This window comes from Heteronotia binoei, chromosome 8 (assembly GCF_032191835.1).
Source record: "Heteronotia binoei isolate CCM8104 ecotype False Entrance Well chromosome 8, APGP_CSIRO_Hbin_v1, whole genome shotgun sequence".
In the NCBI taxonomy this organism is placed as follows: Eukaryota; Metazoa; Chordata; class Lepidosauria; order Squamata; family Gekkonidae; genus Heteronotia; species Heteronotia binoei.
The window spans coordinates 20,437,226-20,455,666 of record NC_083230.1 but is presented as its reverse complement, the minus strand read 5'-3'; the positions used below and the strand labels follow the sequence as shown (position 1 = coordinate 20,455,666).

The 18,441-nt window shown below is 41.2% G+C and overlaps 1 protein-coding gene across 1 annotated transcript in view; it reads left to right on the top strand.

Annotated features, from left to right (window-relative positions):
* The window catches only part of TTLL8 (tubulin tyrosine ligase like 8), a 46,110-nt gene extending 27,932 nt beyond the window's left edge, over positions 1-18,178 (top strand). The window contains exons 7-11 of the mRNA XM_060244544.1: positions 4,080-4,228; positions 4,987-5,233; positions 9,111-9,546; positions 12,783-13,254; positions 17,940-18,178. Coding sequence (XP_060100527.1) covers positions 4,080-4,228; positions 4,987-5,233; positions 9,111-9,546; positions 12,783-13,254; positions 17,940-18,145 — 1,510 coding nt within the window. The 3' untranslated portion in view covers positions 18,146-18,178. The remainder of the gene's footprint in view (positions 1-4,079; positions 4,229-4,986; positions 5,234-9,110; positions 9,547-12,782; positions 13,255-17,939) is intronic.
* Positions 18,179-18,441: the final 263 nt, after the last annotated feature.

The following is an 18,441-nucleotide window of genomic DNA, read 5'->3' as shown; positions in this document are numbered from 1 at the left end:
TGACTTTAACTGACAGAATAGCGCCAAAAATACCACTGTTATTGTTAAATTATGTTAATTATATTAAATGTGAATTAGAACAGTTTTTAAGATAATGCTGATTTTAAAGTTTTTGTATAACTATCATATGGATATGTTGTTAGCCGCCCTGAGCCTGCCTAGGCGGGGAGGGCGGGATATAAATAATTTATTATTATTATTATTATTATTATTATATGGCTGGTGTACCGTCTGCCTAGCGCACTGGCCAGTGCCTTGCCTTCTCTGATGGAGGCTGTAGCAGGCTGGACCTTGAGGTACCCTCGACTTATAGTCTTGGGTGACTTCAATGTCCATGCCGAGGACATGGCCTCTAGTTGGGTGGCGGACCTAGTGTCCTCTGTGGCTGCACTGGGACTCTCCCAATATATAACAACCACCACACACTAAACAGGACACACGCTAGATTTGATCTTTGTGGTGGGAGTAGTAGTGGACTGGATTGCTATGGATGCAGTGCCATGGTCGGACCACTATGCCCTGAAGGCCAGTATGAATATTCCACTCCTCCCCTGTTTAAGTGGCGAGTAGGTTTTAGCTCGCCCGCAAAGTCAGATGGTTTCACATGGCCTTGCGGTTTCACATGGCCTTGCGGGATCCCTAGCCCTCAGGTGACTCGTTGGATGAGCTTGTGGAGGCTTGGAATAGCTGACTCTCTGCAGCTATCTACGAGATTGCTCCTTGGCGTCCTCTTCGTCCCCGTTCATGATTGGCTCTGTGGTATACCCCAGAGCTGCGATCGATGAAACGGCGACTAAGACAACTAAAGAGGCAGTGGCGATGTTCCCGTGACGAGGTGGCGAGAACATCCTATAGGTCATTTATGCGGACCTATGAGATGGCAGTCCGAGCCACAAAGAAGGCATATTTTGCGACCTGGATTGCGTCTGCGACCTAACACCCAGCACAATTATTTACTGTAATTCGGTCATTAACAACCTTGTCACAAGGTAAACCAAACACTAGGGAATTGGAAATAGGCTGCGAGGCTTTTGCGAGTTTTTTCGCAGATAAGGTCTTATCACTCCACCATGATCTTCCCTCCACATTTGATACAGTGAGTGAACTTGAGGCACCAAGCACGTCTTCTGGTCCTTTTCTGGATTCCTTCACTCCACTCAGCCTGGAAGAAGTCGACAGGACCCTTGTCAGTGTGCGCCCTACCACCTGTGGGTTGGATCCGTGCCTGTCTTGGCTGGTGAAAGCCAGCCAGGCGATGCTACATGAACCATTACAAGTGATTATCAACAGATCCCTCTGTGAAGGGATCTTTCCCACGCCCATTAAAGAGGCTGTGGTTTGCCCCTTCTTAAAAAAACCAACTGCTGACTCAGCCAAATTGGCAAACTATCAGCTGGTGTCAAACCTACCTTTTTTGGGTAAGATTATAGAGCGGGCTGTAGCAGCTCAGTTACAGGGGTTCCTGGATGATGCTTCATTGCTGGATGCATTTCAGTCTGGCTTTTGACAGGATCATGGGACACAGACCTCACAGATGACCTCCTGCGGCCTCTGGATCGAGGTGGCTCAGCAGTGCTGCTGTTATTAGATCTGTCAGCCGCTTTAGATACGGCTGACCACCAGCTACTGACTAGCCGCCTTGTCGATGTGGGGATTCGGGAGTCTGCCTTACAATGGTTGGCCTCCTTCCTCCAGGGTCAAGGACAAAGGGTTGCAATAGGGGAGGAATCATCCCAGAGACACCCACTTATATGTGGTGTGCCACAGGGGGCAGTTCTATCCCCAATGTTATTTAATATCTATATGCGCCCCCTTGCCCAGATTGTTAGGAGGTATGGGCTCGGGTGCCACCAATATGTGGATGACACCCAGCTCTATCTGTTGATGGGTGGCCAGTCTGGCTCTGCCCCAGACAGACCTGGCATTACAAATTGTGATGTCCTGGCTCAGGCTGAGTCGACTGAAGTTGAATCCAATGAAGACGGAGGTTCTCTATCTGAGTCGCGGAGGTCCAGGAAGGGAGATTCCCTCTTCAGCCTTTGACGGAGTGCTGTTGATACCGGCCCCTAAGGTCAGGAGCTTGGGAGTGCTCCTTGAGTCCTCTTTGGCTATGGAAGCCTAGGTGGCAGCCACTGCCAAGTCTGCCTTTTTTCATCCGCGGTGGGTACGGCAGTTGGCCCCTTTCCTGGAGCTTCGCGACTTAGCAATGGTGATCCATGCTACAGTTACCTCAAGGATAAACCACTGTAATGCCCTCTACATGGGGCTACCTTTGACTCAGAAACTGGAGCTAGTGCAGAACACTGCAGTGCGGTTGTTAATGGGGCTCCCTCGATGGGAGCACATTCGGCTGGCGCTGAGAGAGCTGCACTGGCTACCTATTGTGTACCGAATCCACTTCAAAGCGTTGGTATTGACTTTTAAAGCCCTATATGGCCAAGGACCTGTCTATCTAAGGGACTGCCTTTCCCCATATATACCTCAGAGAGCACTGCGTTCAGGAAGCAACATCTGTTATCTATCCACGGACCAAGGGAGGCCAAATTATTCTCGACACAGGTGAGGGCCTTCTCTGTGGCAGCCCCTAATTTATGGAATGCACTTCCAGAGGCCACAAAAGCCCTGCGGGATCTCTCCCAATTCCGCAGGTCTTGTATCTTTTCCGGCAGGCCTACAGTAACTAATGTGTGAAGAGCTGCCACTAGTATGTCACTGAATAAGACACCTAATAGAGTAATATAGAGAACTAAGAACTATGATGAAGCTGGTTCGCCAATATTACATAGGGTCCGCCTATGTAAGGAAATTTTATAGCACCATTTTAAAGTCTTTTAAATTTTAAATTGTTTATGTGTTTATAACCCTAAGATATTGTTATTATGTATTATGACTGTGAGCTGCTCAGAGTCCATATGGAGTGGGCGGCATACAAATTTGGAGCCCACTGGGCAAATCATTCAAAATCCACCAAATATGGAACGGGTTTCCAAATATGATTTCCCAGTTTTTCAGGAAAATAGCTTAATTCTGAACCAATTCTGAATTAGACCCAGAAGACTTTACCCATCACAATTCTAATGGAGCTAATGCATATTACATCCAAGCGATGCCAGATGTCAGAAGCTAAGCCCTGGTTACTATTTGAATGGGAGACCACCAAAAAATAATTGCTATATAGAGGCAGGCAATGGTAAACCATCTCAGAATGTCTCTTGCCTTGAAAATCTATGAAGTCACCATAAATTGGCTCTGATGATAGAAAAAGAATATTGAGCTGCATATATTTCTTTTCCGTAAAACAGATTGGTATTCTAAACTATACTTGATTCTGCATTGTTTATTGGCTAGATTATACTTTGTTGTTCAGCATCCTGTAATTGTTACATCCAGTTTATGGGATCTTGGCTCCCTATATGAGAAATCCAATCCAATTTATGTAATATATTTGTCTAATATGGTTTTACTGCATTTTTCATGCTATGTACTATATTGTATTCATGGCATTGTTTTTTATAACACTGTAACCCACCTTGAGTTTCAATGAGAAAGGCGGATATACACACATACACACACTGTTCAAAATATACAATTAATTATATGCATGCTACTGCTTTACGGCTTTAAATCCATACAGTATGGATTAGATCCTACCAGTTTTCCACTCAATCTATTCCCTTTTCCTTTTTCAGTCTAGCCATTATCCCATGTAACTTTTGTTCATGAGTCTAACAATGTCCAACACAACCTTTTCAGTGTTCAGAAGCGGCCCCTTACTCCTGTCACCAATGGAAAAGCTGGAAGGATACCATCCAGTACATGATGTCTTAATGTTTATGAGTGAAATCAAAATTGTAATTGAGAATAGATCCATGTAATCAGTTAAAAGAGAACCCAAGTGTGTGTTCCAGTGAAAATATAATAGTACACTGCTTTTGGAGAATACTTTAAAAGTCAATGTGACCTGTAATTTTACTTCATTCAGAATCTTCCCTTCTTTATTCATAATCTTTGTTGCTTGCAAGAACTAATTTTTAATTTGCAACTCCATTGAATATTTTAATATTTTGGGTTGTTTGCAGTGAGGGTGCTGTGATCTGCAATGCAGAAAACTATTTAACTCAGTGTCAAAAGATTTTGCATAAAATTATATTAGCAAATCCTCAGCATGATATTGATGGTCTCCACAACATCTGGATTATTAAACCTGGAGCAAAATCTCGCGGCAGAGGTAGGCATACAGTTTTTTCTCTTACCCTTCTGCAGTATAGTTGTTCTTGATATAGAATTGGTATAGAAATGAATGTGTCTCTCATGGGTTCAATCTTCCTTCACCCACGGAACAGTTCCAGTCTGAATCAGGACCTTACATAGCTACTGTTTACAAAGAAAATGCTTAGGAGCCTCAAACATAGCATATAAGTACGTGGGAACGTAAGATGTGCCCTGCTGGATCAGAGCAATGGTCTATCTAGTTCAGCATATTTCTTCATGCAGTGGCCAAGCAGTTGCCCTGGAAGGCCAATAAATAGGACATAGAAGTCAAGCCTTTTGCCTGATGTTGCCTCCTGGCATTGGGTTACAGAGTTTATTGCCTCCTGGCATTGGGTTACAGAGTTTATTGCCTCTGACTATGGAGTTTCCCTTTAGTGTCCGTGACTGGCAGCAATTGATGGATGTCTCCTCCATGAATCTGTCTTATTCCCAACTAGCGTTATCTCGGTTTGTAGTTCATCACTACATCTGCTGATAGAAAATTCCACACTTTTAATTACTTCTTGAAAGAAGCAATAATTTGTCCATTCTGAAACTATTGTCCATCAATTTCATTGGGGGCCACCAGTGTCTAGTATTATGGGAGAGGGAGAAAAAGGTCTCTGTATCTGCTTTGTCCTCCTCAGTGCAACTAGTTAAACCGTCATTTGTTTTTTAAAGTATATTTTTGTTTACATATTAACATTCTCGATTTCATGTTTTTTCTTCTTGCAGAAATAGTATGTAAGAAACGACTACAGGATATATTGAAACTGGTAGAACCAAGTGATCAGTTTCCAATAAAGGACCATAAATGGGTGGTCCAAAAGTACATTGAGTCACCACTATTGATTTATGATACCAAGTTTGATATTAGGCAATGGTTTCTTGTCACAGACTGGAATCCTCTGACTATATGGTTCTACAAAGAAAGCTATCTGAGATTTTCCACTCAGCGTTTCTCCTTAAACAATCTACACAGGTAACTGAGAGAAGCATGAATGTGTATGAAGAGAATAGCCTTTTAAATTCATTTGAAAAGAAATTATAAGACAAAATCTTGATTTTGCTTGTCACAACACTGCTAACACAACACTGCTAATGAAGCCAATGTGTACTAATTGGTTTTATGTTATGAAGTTGTCTTTACAGTCCCTGAGCCCATGTAAACTGATGGTTTTATACTGGAATAATCCTGAATAGGATTGCAGTGTACATTGGGTTGAAAGTAGTTTGGAAGTAAAATTGAAAATGGAATTGTAACAACAGAGAAAGGTTAAAAGATTCATCTCATTTGTTGAAGTGTGCACATAATATTTCAGAGTCTGTTAAAATCTCAGCTGAACTCTTTCTTCAACTGAAACAATGGCTATCTGCATTTGATCTTGTTCAGCTTCTCCTAAACAAGAATGATGCAAAAAAATGAAACTGATTGAACCTGATTAATCTCAAGTGGTTCTGTCAGAACTTTTGCCCCAACTTTGCCTTATTTTTGAAGGATTTTTATACTTCCCTCCTTTTATGTGTGAGAATCTGAGTGAGACACAAATCAAGTTAACAACAAAGCATGTCAGAAACCAATGCAAGTGCTAGGAAATGAAGACAAGTATCCAGTCATCTTTCACACATCCCTTCATCAGGGGTGTCAAACTCATTTGTTATGAGGGCCAGATCTGACATAAATGGTTCTTTGTGGGGCCAGGCCATGTGCATCATAAAATGTAATGCCTGGTAGTGGAGATACAAACTTTATAAAGAATACAGAGAAACACAATTAAAGATGTTATTTTTTACTCAAAATACAAACATGCTTAAAACTCCTGCAATGTTTTGTTTAAAATGGAAATATGGGGGAATAGTGGGATTTGGCAATGCAATTTTAAAAATAAAACATCACAAAAAAGCACAAGGGTCACAGCAGAAACTAAAAATATCAACCAAAAATATAAAATGCTCTGGGCTTAGGAAAAAATGAAATGGCTGGGCATTGCAAGCTTCTTCCCCTGCTTCCAGTGTAATATCCCCCTTTGGCTGTGGGCTCCCAGTTTAGAGTACTCACTAGGCACCAGTTCTAAGGTCAGTTCAGCAGAGACAAGTTGGCTCAAAGCATCAACCCTTTATTTTCAAGGTTACACAACTCCAGCAAGGAACAGCTTCTAACTGGCCATATAAATGCTGGTAAGTGAAACTGAGCTCCACTCCATTAAAATACATTGTAGCACAGACAAAGCTTCAAAGAAAACATGGAATGAATTTTCCAATAAAGTCTCTGTGCCCAGGTAGACTGAGCACAGAGACCTTAATGGAAAGTCAATTGTGTGTTTTCTTTGTAGCTTTGCAAGCTCAGAATTGCTTCCTGCTTCTGCCTGCAAAGACAAGGCAGAAGGAGCTGGGAACTTTGGCAGCCTTGGAGTTTCAAAGGGTGAGGACAAGAGGGGGGATAAAAGAGCCTCAGAGGTCTGATTAAAGCCCTGGTCAGGCTGGTTGTGGCCTGAAAGCTGGACATTTGACACCCCTGTTTTACATCATAATTATAAAACAGGTCTCCTCTATTGAATAATACTTAATAGTGTCAAGCAATCTGGATTATACTCTTTGGTTTACTCCAGTAGCTCTTTTTCTCTAACTGAGGGTTGCTTCAGGGAGAATAATAATAATAATAATAATAATAATAATAATAATAATAATAATAATAATAAATTTTATTTGTATCCCGCCCTCCCCGCCTCGGCAGGCTCAGTGTATGTACTCTACTTCAGTACATACAGTTGCGGAGAAATTTTTCCACCCAGTGACACAAACAAGAAAATAAATTGTATAATTTTTTTCTTTCATTCTTATTACTGTGCTTTACATTTCCCTTATGAAACACTGAGAAAACACATGGCTGATGGACAAAACCTGTTGATTGGATCTGCTCCACCACCCCCACAAATGTACCCCTGCAAAGATATATCTGCAAAAGTACCTCCCACCGCACCGAGGTGGTTTACCTTCAGCATTTTAATGCTTATGTTTAATTTAGCAATTTATTGCTAGTGCTTAATTTTTTTTTAAATGTTGACAAGTGAAGGGGAGGGAGGGTGACAAAGGAGAGGACATGGGTTAAAGATGGCTATTTCTTTGGGTGGTGGTGAGGAAAGCAGACGGAGCATTTTGCATGTGGATTGAAAGCCAACTCCAAAATGGTGTGGAAAAAAAAAATTGGCATAAAATTGCTCCCAAAAAATATGGAGAAAAAACAAGGAGAAATTGAAGTGAGTGAACAGAGGAAAACGTGTGAAAATGAAAATAAAAACTGAGTCATCTGATATTATGCACTGGTGAAAATCACTAATGCAAAAAAGCTAAGTGGAAAGAAAGGCAGAAAGGAAAAGACTGCTGTAAACAGCAACCTTGTTAGGAGGCTGCAGCCTGGAAGGTACTGTAGCTGCCATGAGCTGTTGCTCCAGCACTAGCTTTGTTGAAGAGTTTAACACAGGGGTGTCAAACTCATTTGTTATGGGGGCTGGATCTGATATAAGTTGGGCCGGACCATGTCGGGTTGGGCCAAGCCGTGTCGGGCCAGGCCGTGTGTGTACCTATTTAAGATTAGGTAGCAGAAATATAAATTTTATAAAGAACCCAGGCAAACACAAATATATATATTTTAAACTTAAAATGTGCTTAAAATATTAGCACTCATTGGTCTTAAAGGTGCCTTCTTTGTATTTCTCCCATGGGATCCACCCTGAGTCCATAAGGGGAGGGTGGGGATACAAATGTAATGAAATAAATAAAAATAAATAAAGCCAGGGAACTGGACAAAGGAAGCTCTGACTCTTTCCTTCCTTCCTCAGAGGACTGAGGGGGGGAGCCTCAGCCAATAGAAGGAAGAGAGGCTTAGGTCAGTAGCTCTGTTGTGCGATTGAGAGAGCCTGGCAAAGCAGGCTATTCCTCCCCAAGGGAGGAGCCTCAGCCAATAGAGAAAATAGAGGTTTTGCTCTGTAGCTCCTGTGCAATTGAGCAAGCCTTGCAAAGCAAGCTGTGATGCAGAAGGAAGCAAAAGAGAAGGAGAAAGAAACAGACAACAGCCAGTTGCTCGGGGGCCTGATAGGAGCACACTAGGGGCCTGATTTAGCTCCCAAACTGCTTGTTTGACACCCCTGGTTTAGCAGAATATGCAAATGTTTGCCTTTTTCTAGTAACCTTTGCAGAAAAGAACCTTAAAAATAAAAAAGAGTAACTGCAATTTTTTGTGCTCCGCAATCCCTGTGTTCCTAGTGGCTCCAGAGCAGAACTGCGTCACCAGTTTTTTAAAAAGTAAAAGCATTCTGTGATTGCAGCATGATGCTCACTTTAGGGGTCCAATAGGTGACCCCATTCCTTCCAGTCCCCCACCTCAGTGGTCCTGTCCTCTGTCAGAGCCAGTTTGGTGTAGTGGTTAAGTGTGTGGACTCTTATCTGGGAGAACCGGGTTTGATTCCCCACTCCTCCACTTGCACCTGCTGGAATGGCCTTGGGTCTGCCATAGCTCTGGCAGAAGTTGTCCTTGAAAGGGCAGCTGCTGTGAGAGCCCTCTCAGCCCCACCCACCTCACAGGGTGTCTGTTGTGGGGGAGGAAGGTAAAGGAGATTGTGAGCCGCTCTGAGGCTCTTCGGAGTGGAGGGCGGGATATAAATCCAATATCTTCTTCTTCTTCAGCGGAAAGGAATAATTGTATTCTGTACCATATTTAAATATTTTAATATCAAAGTAAATGGAAGTTCATTTTTGAGAAAATGGAATATATCTTTACATTTCCTCGTCCTTTTAGAAAGATGATAGTCCTTCCACATAATTTTTTTCATGTGAGCAATTATTGTGTTCATTTTCCACAGCTCCATTCACCTGTGTAATAATTCCATCCAGAAAAATTACAAGAATGCCGCAGACCGCAGTCCTCAATTGCCGTATTACAACATGTGGACGAGCAGCAGATTCCAAGAATATTTACAGAAAAGAGGACTTGGCCATGTTTGGCGTAATGTGGTCTATCCATCCATGAAAAAAAACATCATCTGTGCAATGAGGGTGGTGCAGGACCAAGTTGAACCACGGAGGAACAGCTTTGAACTCTACGGGGCAGATTTTATTCTTGGGGATGACTTTAAACCTTGGTTGATTGAAATCAATAGTAGTCCAACTATGTTCCCTTCTACCCCGATAACATCAGAGCTATGCGCTCAGGTTCAAGAAGATACCATCAAGGTAGTTATTGATCGGAAGCATGAGAAAAGTTGTGACATTGGGAAATTTGAACTTCTCTGGAGACAGGTAGGAATAGCTTTTCATCTGTACGTGGATGGAATCCAACATTTCCAGACAGTCTGATCAACTGTCTTTAGATACAGGTTTTGAAATGTGAATCTTAAAAATCTGGATGAGTACTACTAGGGAACACCAAACTATAAAAAAAATTCAGATTAAGGGATCAACAAAAAGCAAGTATAATGGAAGCAACAGATATGTCTGAAGGTTTACACAGCCATTTTAGGATTAAAAAGCAATGAAATGAAAAGGTCATGTTATCAGAGATAGTTTACTGAAAAATTGGCAGTCACTCAATAAAATAATTAACCCATCATCTATAATGTTATCTCTAGATGCCTATTATTGCAAACCTATGAGGAAAGAAAATTATTTTTTAACAGAATCATAGAATCATGGAGTTGGAAAGAACCTCCAGGGTCATCTAGTCCAACCCCCTGCACAATGCAAGAAACTCACAGATACCGCCCCCTAAATTTACAGGATCCTAATTGCTGTCAGATGGCCATCTAGCCTCTGTTTAAAAACCTCCAATGAAGGAGAGCCCACCACCTCCGAGGAAGCCTGTTCCACTGAGGAATCACTCTTAACAGTCAGGAAGTTCTTCCTAATGTTGAGCCGGAAACTCTTTTGGTTTAATTTCAACCCACTGGTTCTGGTCCTACCTTCTGGGGCCACAGAAAACAATCCCACACCATCCTTCAAGAACCTGAAGATAGTGATTATATCATTTCTCAGCTGCCTCCTCTCCAGGCTAAACATGCCCAGCTCCTTCAACCTTTCTTCATAGAACTTGGTCTCCAGACCCCTCACCATCTTTGTCACCCTCCTCTGGACCCATTCCAGCTTGTCTATATCCTTCTTAAGTCTCAAGTAAAAATTAATTCCAGCAGGCTATTAATGATGAAGGGGAAAGATAATGTCGCTAACATATACTCAACACATCAAGACTTTAAAAAGTGATGTGTGTAGAAAGAGCTAGATTAAGAGATTTGACTGAATTTGAAACAATAATTTTGAATTAAAAAGATCATCATTTAGGACACATTTATAAACTTTTACTTCAATTTGACACAGAAATGGAACAAGTTAAGACATGCCTGGTGAAATTATCACAGAACTTTGATAAAGAGATCTCACTTCAACAATGGGGAAATCTATGGACAAAGGAAGCACTTAGAGAAAATTGTTATAAGATGTTCTTTCAATGGTATATTACCTCAAAAGATACTGGGAAGATGGACAAAAATGATAAAGGATTGTGTTGGAAATGTAAAGAAACGGATGGTACTTTTTACCATATGTGGTGGTCCTGTAAAAATGCCAGTAAATATTGGAAAGAAACACATACTGAATTAAAAAAATATATTAATATAAAATTTGCCATGTTATCTGCGATAATGTTACTAGAAATTCTATCAATGAATATAGATATGAACATGAATTGTGCAGGTATATATTAACTGCATTATGAGTAGTATTTGCAACTAAATGGAAAGCTAAGGTTAACCAAAATTTTGAGAACTGGAATGATAAAATGAAAGAATATGCCGTCATGGCAAAACTGATAATTTATATAAATAAGAGACCAACAAATTAATTTAAGAACAACTGGAGAGCTTTTAATGTTTATTTTTATGCATGTATTTAAACGGTTATTATAAAAGCATCAATTATTATATGCAATATTACCTTTTGGGTTTTTTTTTAACATTATTGTGAACTGTAAGGTTGTCATTATAAAACTATATACAAAGTTAATAAGAATGTATGTGTCTTTCTTTATAACCGTTTAGTTAGGGATTAATGAAAATATATTATGTGAATAATAGTAGTAGAAATAGTAGAATGATGTATGCCAAGTGTTATTGTCCTTGATATTTGTAAAAAGCACCTTTTGTATTATTAAATCCCCCCCCTCACCTCTTTTCTTTATTCTGTATTTCTATAAAAAGGAAAAAAAATAAAATTTAAAAAAATCCCAAAGAACTGGTATAAGAAAGCCCATTAGCAAAATTGAACTATAAAACTTAACGTTATTAATAACTGCCATGTTGATTAACAATTCATAAAGTTTCCATACTAAATATTAGTTGATGCAAGTGCTTTATTAGGAAACAGCAAACAACAGGTAATCTATATATGCAAGAACACTCTGCATGATTGCTTCAGTACTTTGTTATAAATCTACACATGGTTTGGGGCTTGGATTACTGGCAGCTGCTTGCCTGTATCCTTTTTTTTTTTTTAAGCATCTCTAAAAAGTTGTTAGTTCCATAATTTTTTTCGTTTACCATTCTTTTCACATTCTGGTGTCTCATCTACCTCCTCCAATATACCAGAGATTTCATTTCTTAAAAAGAAGCATATTTGGTTCAGTGCTGAGACACATTTGGTTCTAGAACAAAAGTTTGGAGAGCCCTGTGTTAAGACCAATGTTCCCTCTAAGCTGTGGAGTCTTGGGAGCAAAAAATTATACTTTGTGAGCTACTGGCATTAACGTTGTGAGCTACTGCGTAAATTAGTTTGCTCTAGGCCATTTTTCCTGAGCTGAGACAAAAATGTGTGAGCTGGAGGCTAAATAATTGTGAGCTAACTCACACTAACTCAGCTTAGAAGGAACACTGGTTAAGACAATGAGCTGGATGCTAGTGTAAGGATTACAGATCTTTCTTTAATCTCCGCAGCTCAGCAGTCCTTTCCAACCATGGGAGAGTTGGAAAGGACCCATGTAGACTAATGGCTATATGGTTTGGGAAGCTGTGCTGAAGAGAGAAAGGGACAAAATTGTCCTCACTGATGGATGAGGCAGGAAAGGAGATTCTCCCCCACCCCCTTATACTGTGTCCCCCAACCCATGTGCAGGTTCTGCTGACTGATGAATCAACTTCTCTGGGGTCAGATGGAACATAGGAAAGAACCATGGCCAACAGTGTCTTTTACTAACAGCTCATTGCTCCCAACTGAATATCATTAATTTGTTTCAGGCTTTGGTATAAACTTAACGAGAACCAATATGGGGGAAGAAGTTTCCAGATGGTTTCTGGAGATATTCAGACTCTGGAGTAATTAACTGAAATCTTGCGGATGCCAAGAGATAGAGTGCCATTTATTTACAGATGGCAACGGAGAAGACATCTTATATTGTGTACAAAGTTGTAGGAATAAGTGATTTATCACCCTAATTTCAATTTTTAGGATAAAAATATCTCAGAAAGTTTTGTTTCTGTTTTCCTCTACAGTCTATGCTGGACATCCCCCCATTTAATCCTACTGACCTTTTGGTTGAAGGAATCAGTGTTCGGAGACTAAAAAAGCACATGTCTACCCTCAATAATTTAAATTTCCTTGAACCACTCATGGGTGTGCCGCAATCTACAACCAACCAAGAAAATAAAAGGGAGTCCATGATACCTGTCAATGACAAACAAAGTGTAAGAGTCAAGCACAGAAATAATATCTCTTGCACTTTGCCCAAGACATTCAAGAAGTCACAAGAGAAAGATGTTAAAGTCAAAACCATCCCGAAAAAGCTGGCCAAGCCAATAGACTTTCCTCGCATAGTTGATGGCCGTGAAACATCATCCTTCATTGATAAAAAGAAGAGCAGAGGAATAAAAGAGCCCAACCATCAGCAAAGAAGTCAAGGAGCCTCTTCTCAAAACAAGATGCATTCTTTAGACTGGACATTACTTCAGCCCTCAACAGAGACAGGTAAATTCATATCCACAGGCAGACACATATAAATGACAGTTTACTTATGCTGAAATATAACTCTAAAAAACCACAGCTGTCAGCTGCTTAGTTGAAAAAAATATATAAAGTCAATACTTAAATATTTCTTTTCAAAAAATTGAAAGATACTTCTATGACATGTGCTATAGTAGTTAGTGTTAAACTAGGATCTGGGACAGCCAGGTTCAAATCCTTAGTCTGTCATAGAAACTTGCTAGCTGACCTTGACTATCAGTGAAAGTTACCTCAGAGGGCTGTTGTGAGGACAAAATGGAGAAGAGAAAAATGATATAAGCTACTTTGGGCCCCCATTGCGGAAAAAGGGAAGATATAAATGAAGTACATAGGTAAATAAATAAATATGTTGATAATGCTTTGGCCCTAATCTTGTTAAGATCTATCAGCATAGCAGTTCTGACTGATTTGATTCTAGTTGTGTTCTTATGTCTACCTCATGTGGAAAACATGGAACATGACAGTGAAAGAATGGGAGAACAGCAGATTGATGACTATGTCAACTGGAACGGTTGTTACAACTGCATGTACTAATGATTGGGTTTGATCCAGTCAGCTTTTTCAGTGAATCTTGCTCATTTTCCCTCCCTACCCTAGTCCTCATCCCACATGGCTTTTGAACAAAGCATGCCCTACAGTCCACAACATATTACTTTTGGGTGGTCAAAGAAGACCTGTCCTTCCTTTCTTCACCAGCACACAACATAGTAATTTTGGGTGGTCAAAGGAGACCTGTCCTTCCTTTCTTCACCAGCACACAACATAGTAATTTTGGGTGGTCAAAGAAAACCTGTCCTTCCTTTCTTCACCAGCACACAACATAGTAATTTTGGGTGGTCAAAGAAGACCTGTCCTTCCTTTCTTCCTCAGCACACAACATAGTAATTTTGGGTGGTCAAAGAAGACCTGTCCTTCCTTTCTTCCTCAGCACACAACATAGTAATTTTGGGTAGTCAAAGAAGACCTGTCCTTCCTTTCTTCCTCAGCACACAACATAGTAATTTTGGGTGGTCAAAGAAGACCTGTCCTTCCTTTCTTCACCAGCACACAACATAGTAATTTTGGGTGGTCAAAGAAGACCTGTCCTTCCTTTCTTCACCAGCACACAATATAGTAATTTTGGGTGGTCAAAGAAGACATGTCCTTCCTTTCTTCATCAGCACACAACATAGTAATTTTGTGTGGTCAAAGAAGACCTGTCCTTCCTTTCTTCCTCAGCACACAACATAGTAATTTTGAGTGGTCAAAGAAGACCTGTCCTTCCTTTCTTCCTCAGCACACAACATAGTAATTTTGGGTGGTCAAAGAAGACCTGTCCTTCCTTTCTTCACCAGCACACAACATAGTAATTTTGGGTGGTCAAAGAAGACCTGTCCTTCCTTTCTTCCTCAGCACACAACATAGTAATTTTGGGTGGTCAAAGAAGACCTGTCCTTCCTTTCTTCACCAGCACACAACATAGTAATTTTGGGTGGTCAAAGAAGACCTGTCCTTCCTTTCTTCACCAGCACACAATATAGTAATTTTGGGTGGTCAGAGAAGACCTGTCCTTCCTTTCTTCACCAGCACACAACATAGTAATTTTGGGTGGTCAAAGAAGACCTGTCCTTCCTTTCTTCACCAGCAAAATAGCTCATTGGATCCAACCATTATCAGTGTTGACTAGTGTGGAACCACACAGAAGCTTGGCACGATTCCAGTAGCTTTATCTTTCTTTATATTCTTGGGTCTTGGGTCATACATAATACTTCCAGCGGAGTGTTTTTGGTGAGATCTACCCCTGGGGGGAAATTCTAAGAGTTTTCCTCCCCAAATGAAGAAATCTCATCATAATAGATCACTTTCGAGTGTTTAGTGGATTAAGTGATTAAATTAATTATTTTAAAACTTTGGATCAGTTCAGATAATTCCAAAACTGCTCCTGATTAATTGAGCAGTTTATTCTTTAAAAGTGAATTATTTTTAATATAAGTGTGTGCAAAGACAAATGGTTGGAATCGTCACCTTAGGAGAAGCCCTTGTAGTAGATGGTACTCACTGTATCATGTCTAGACATGGTATGTCTAAAGCAGGGGTGTCAAACTCATTTGTTAAGAGGGCCTGATCTGACACAAACGAGACCTTGTTGGGCTGGGCCATTTAGGTTGGGCTGGGCCATGTGTGTACCTATTTAAGATTAGGTAGCAGAGATATAAACTTTATAAAGGACACAGACAAACACAATTTTTTTTTTCAACCCCCCCTGAAAACATACTTAAAACATTAGCACTCATTGGTCTTAAAGGTGCTTTCTTTGTATCTCTCCTTTGGGATCCAGGGAACTGGGCAGAGAAAGCTGTGGCTCCTTCCTTCCCCAGGGGACTAGAAGGGGAGGAGCTTCAGGCAATAGAAGGAAGAGAGGCTAGGCTGTGCTGTACGATTGAGAAAACCTGGAAAAACAAGCTCTGACTTTCCCCATCCTCCCTAAGGGAGGCGCCTCAGCCAATGGAGAAAATGCTCTGTAGCTCCTGTGAGATTGAGCAAGCCTGGCAAAGCAAGCTGTTATGCAGAAGGAAACAAGAGAGAAGGAGAAGGAAGCAGATGGTAGCCAGTTGCTTGGGGGCCTGATAGGAGCCCTCCAGGGGCCTGATTTCGCCCCCGGGCTGCATGTTTGACACCCCTGGTCTAAAGTGTGGTCAAGTCACCCCTGACTTATGGCAACCCTGCAGTGGTTTCAAGGCAAGAGATGAAAAGAGGTACTTTGCCATTGCCTGGCTCTCCCTAGCAATCCTGGACTTCCTTGTTGTTCTGCCACCCAAGTATTAACCAGGGTCAACTCTGTTGAGCTTTCCAGGTCAGGCGCCTGTCCGAACATGATCTCAAAACAACGACGGTATGCTTTCCCTTTAGAATTATTGTTTATGGAGGTTGAGCTTTAGGGTTGATTTCATCTGTGTTCTCTTAAGCAGTTACACCTGTCTGAGTCCACTGACTTCAGTGGACTTAGAATGGTGTAACTCTGCTTAGGATGGCAACCCTACAACAACAGCCCTAGGAGGTCTAGTCTAAAATCCTACACAGTTTCGTTCCAATGAGGCTTACACCTCGTCAAGCGTTCTTGGGGTTGCATTTGTTAACTAACTACTCAATCTAGTAAAACTCATACAATTAATCAATTATTTTTGTGTTTTTTTGGGTGGCAGCCCTAACTTAACATAACATGGACTATGATCCACTGGACAAGAATCACGAACACATCTGGGGCTTTCCCATTGTCAGCTATTGCAACCGGATGTTTCTGGTGTGCTCAAGGAGCTCTGCTGTTATATAACAACCACTGAGAATCCCATGTGCTGGTCTTTTGGAGAGGTGCACTAAAAGCATTGACAAAACGCACACAGATTGTTTACAATAATGACCACCGGTTTAGTGTTCTTTGTCAGAAAAAGAGCTGGCGACATGCAGCAGTTGACAAATATTTTAAACCTGTAAATTAATAAAATCATGTTGTTGAACAAGGCACGACATTATCTTTTATTGATGGAATAAAGAGAGCGCAAACCTTCAAGCACAAGAGGTTTTTCAAGCAGATATGTATTTTCCTTTATGGCTCGGGGTCAGGTATCCGAAGAACCACTTCCTTCTGTACATGCCATTCCTCCCTTTTCTGTCCTATGCTCAAGGCCTGCTTGGCTTGCTATAATACCGACGATGCTATTTTAATGATTTTATTGTACTGTTTCTATGTTGTGAGATGCCTCAAGTATAGGGTCGCCGAGTCCAATTCAAGAAATATCTGGGGACTTTGGGGGTGGAGCCAGGAGACTTTAGTGGTGGAGCCAGGAGACATTAGGGGTGGAGCCAAGATCAAGGCTGTGACAAGCATCATTGAACTCCAAAGGGAGTTCTGGCCATCACATTTAAAGGGACAGCACACCTTTTCAATTCCTTCCTTCCATAGGAAATAATGAAGGATAGGGGCACCTTCTTTTGGGGCTCATAGAATTGGACCCCCTGGTACAATCGTTTTGAAACTTGGGGGGTACTTTGGGGAGAGGCACTAGATGCTATACTGAAAATTTGGTGCCTCTACCCCAAAAAAACAGCCCCCCCCAGAGCCCCAGATACCCACAGATCAATTCTCCATGATTTTCTATGGGAATAAATCTCCATAGGGAATAACAGAGTTCCCAGCAGACATTTCCCTCCCCTCCCCCCGCATTCTGACGACCCTGAAGCGGGGGGAGGGCCTCCAAACCGGGGGATCCCCTGCCCCTACCGGGGGACTGGCAACCCTACTCAAGTAGGTCTTTTGAGGAGATGGAATATAAATTCTCGAATGAAATATATAAGTATACGAGGTGGGAAAGAATGACTTTCTTTTAACCGACGCAGAGGTTTGACAAACGAGTGCCCTCAGATATGCAACATGTATAATTTGCACAGGGGGACTACACTTGGGAAAATGTGACAGGACATGGCTGGTGGTGGGGTACAGCAGAATTCTACTACATTTTGTTTAGGGAATCCAATTGCCACAGCCTGGCCCTGATTAGGGTTGAACTATAAACATTGCTTCTCTAGAGTACATTTTTAAACAAATTTCCAATGAAGGGACATCGAATGAAGTTCAGTACTGATGGGAGTTAACGTCTGCTCTTTATTTAAAGGTCCGCAGAACGCAAACAAGAAGACTGCATGCCTAATTTGTGGAGATGGTTTCCAGCTGGAGAACTCTTGTAAACACTGCAGCTCTTTTTGTGCAACTGTATTACAGGGAGGTTCATACTTACCTATGAGTGCGTGTTCTGCTCCTGGAAAGATGGCAAAGAGCAGGCTGACTGTGCCAAGATATAGGCACCCAAAATACTTATGAGTCTATTCAAAATGCCTTGAGAAAGTGATTTGTTAAAAGCCAACTCCCTGAAGCTGAGCTCAAGGACCTCCTTTGTATCACTACCTTCTCTGCCAAAAATACTGAAACGGTCCATTTGTTATCACTTACATTCATAGAGAACTTGGGGGACAGGGATCTCTGCAAATAAGTGCTAGTGTCATTAACACTATGTCCCAGACTGTCAAACCATTCTGAGTGTGGTCAGAATGAGCTTTTGTTTCTCTCCTGTTGCAGGTCGTTTAAGCCTGGAATGGTCAAAAATGCAAACTCTTTTG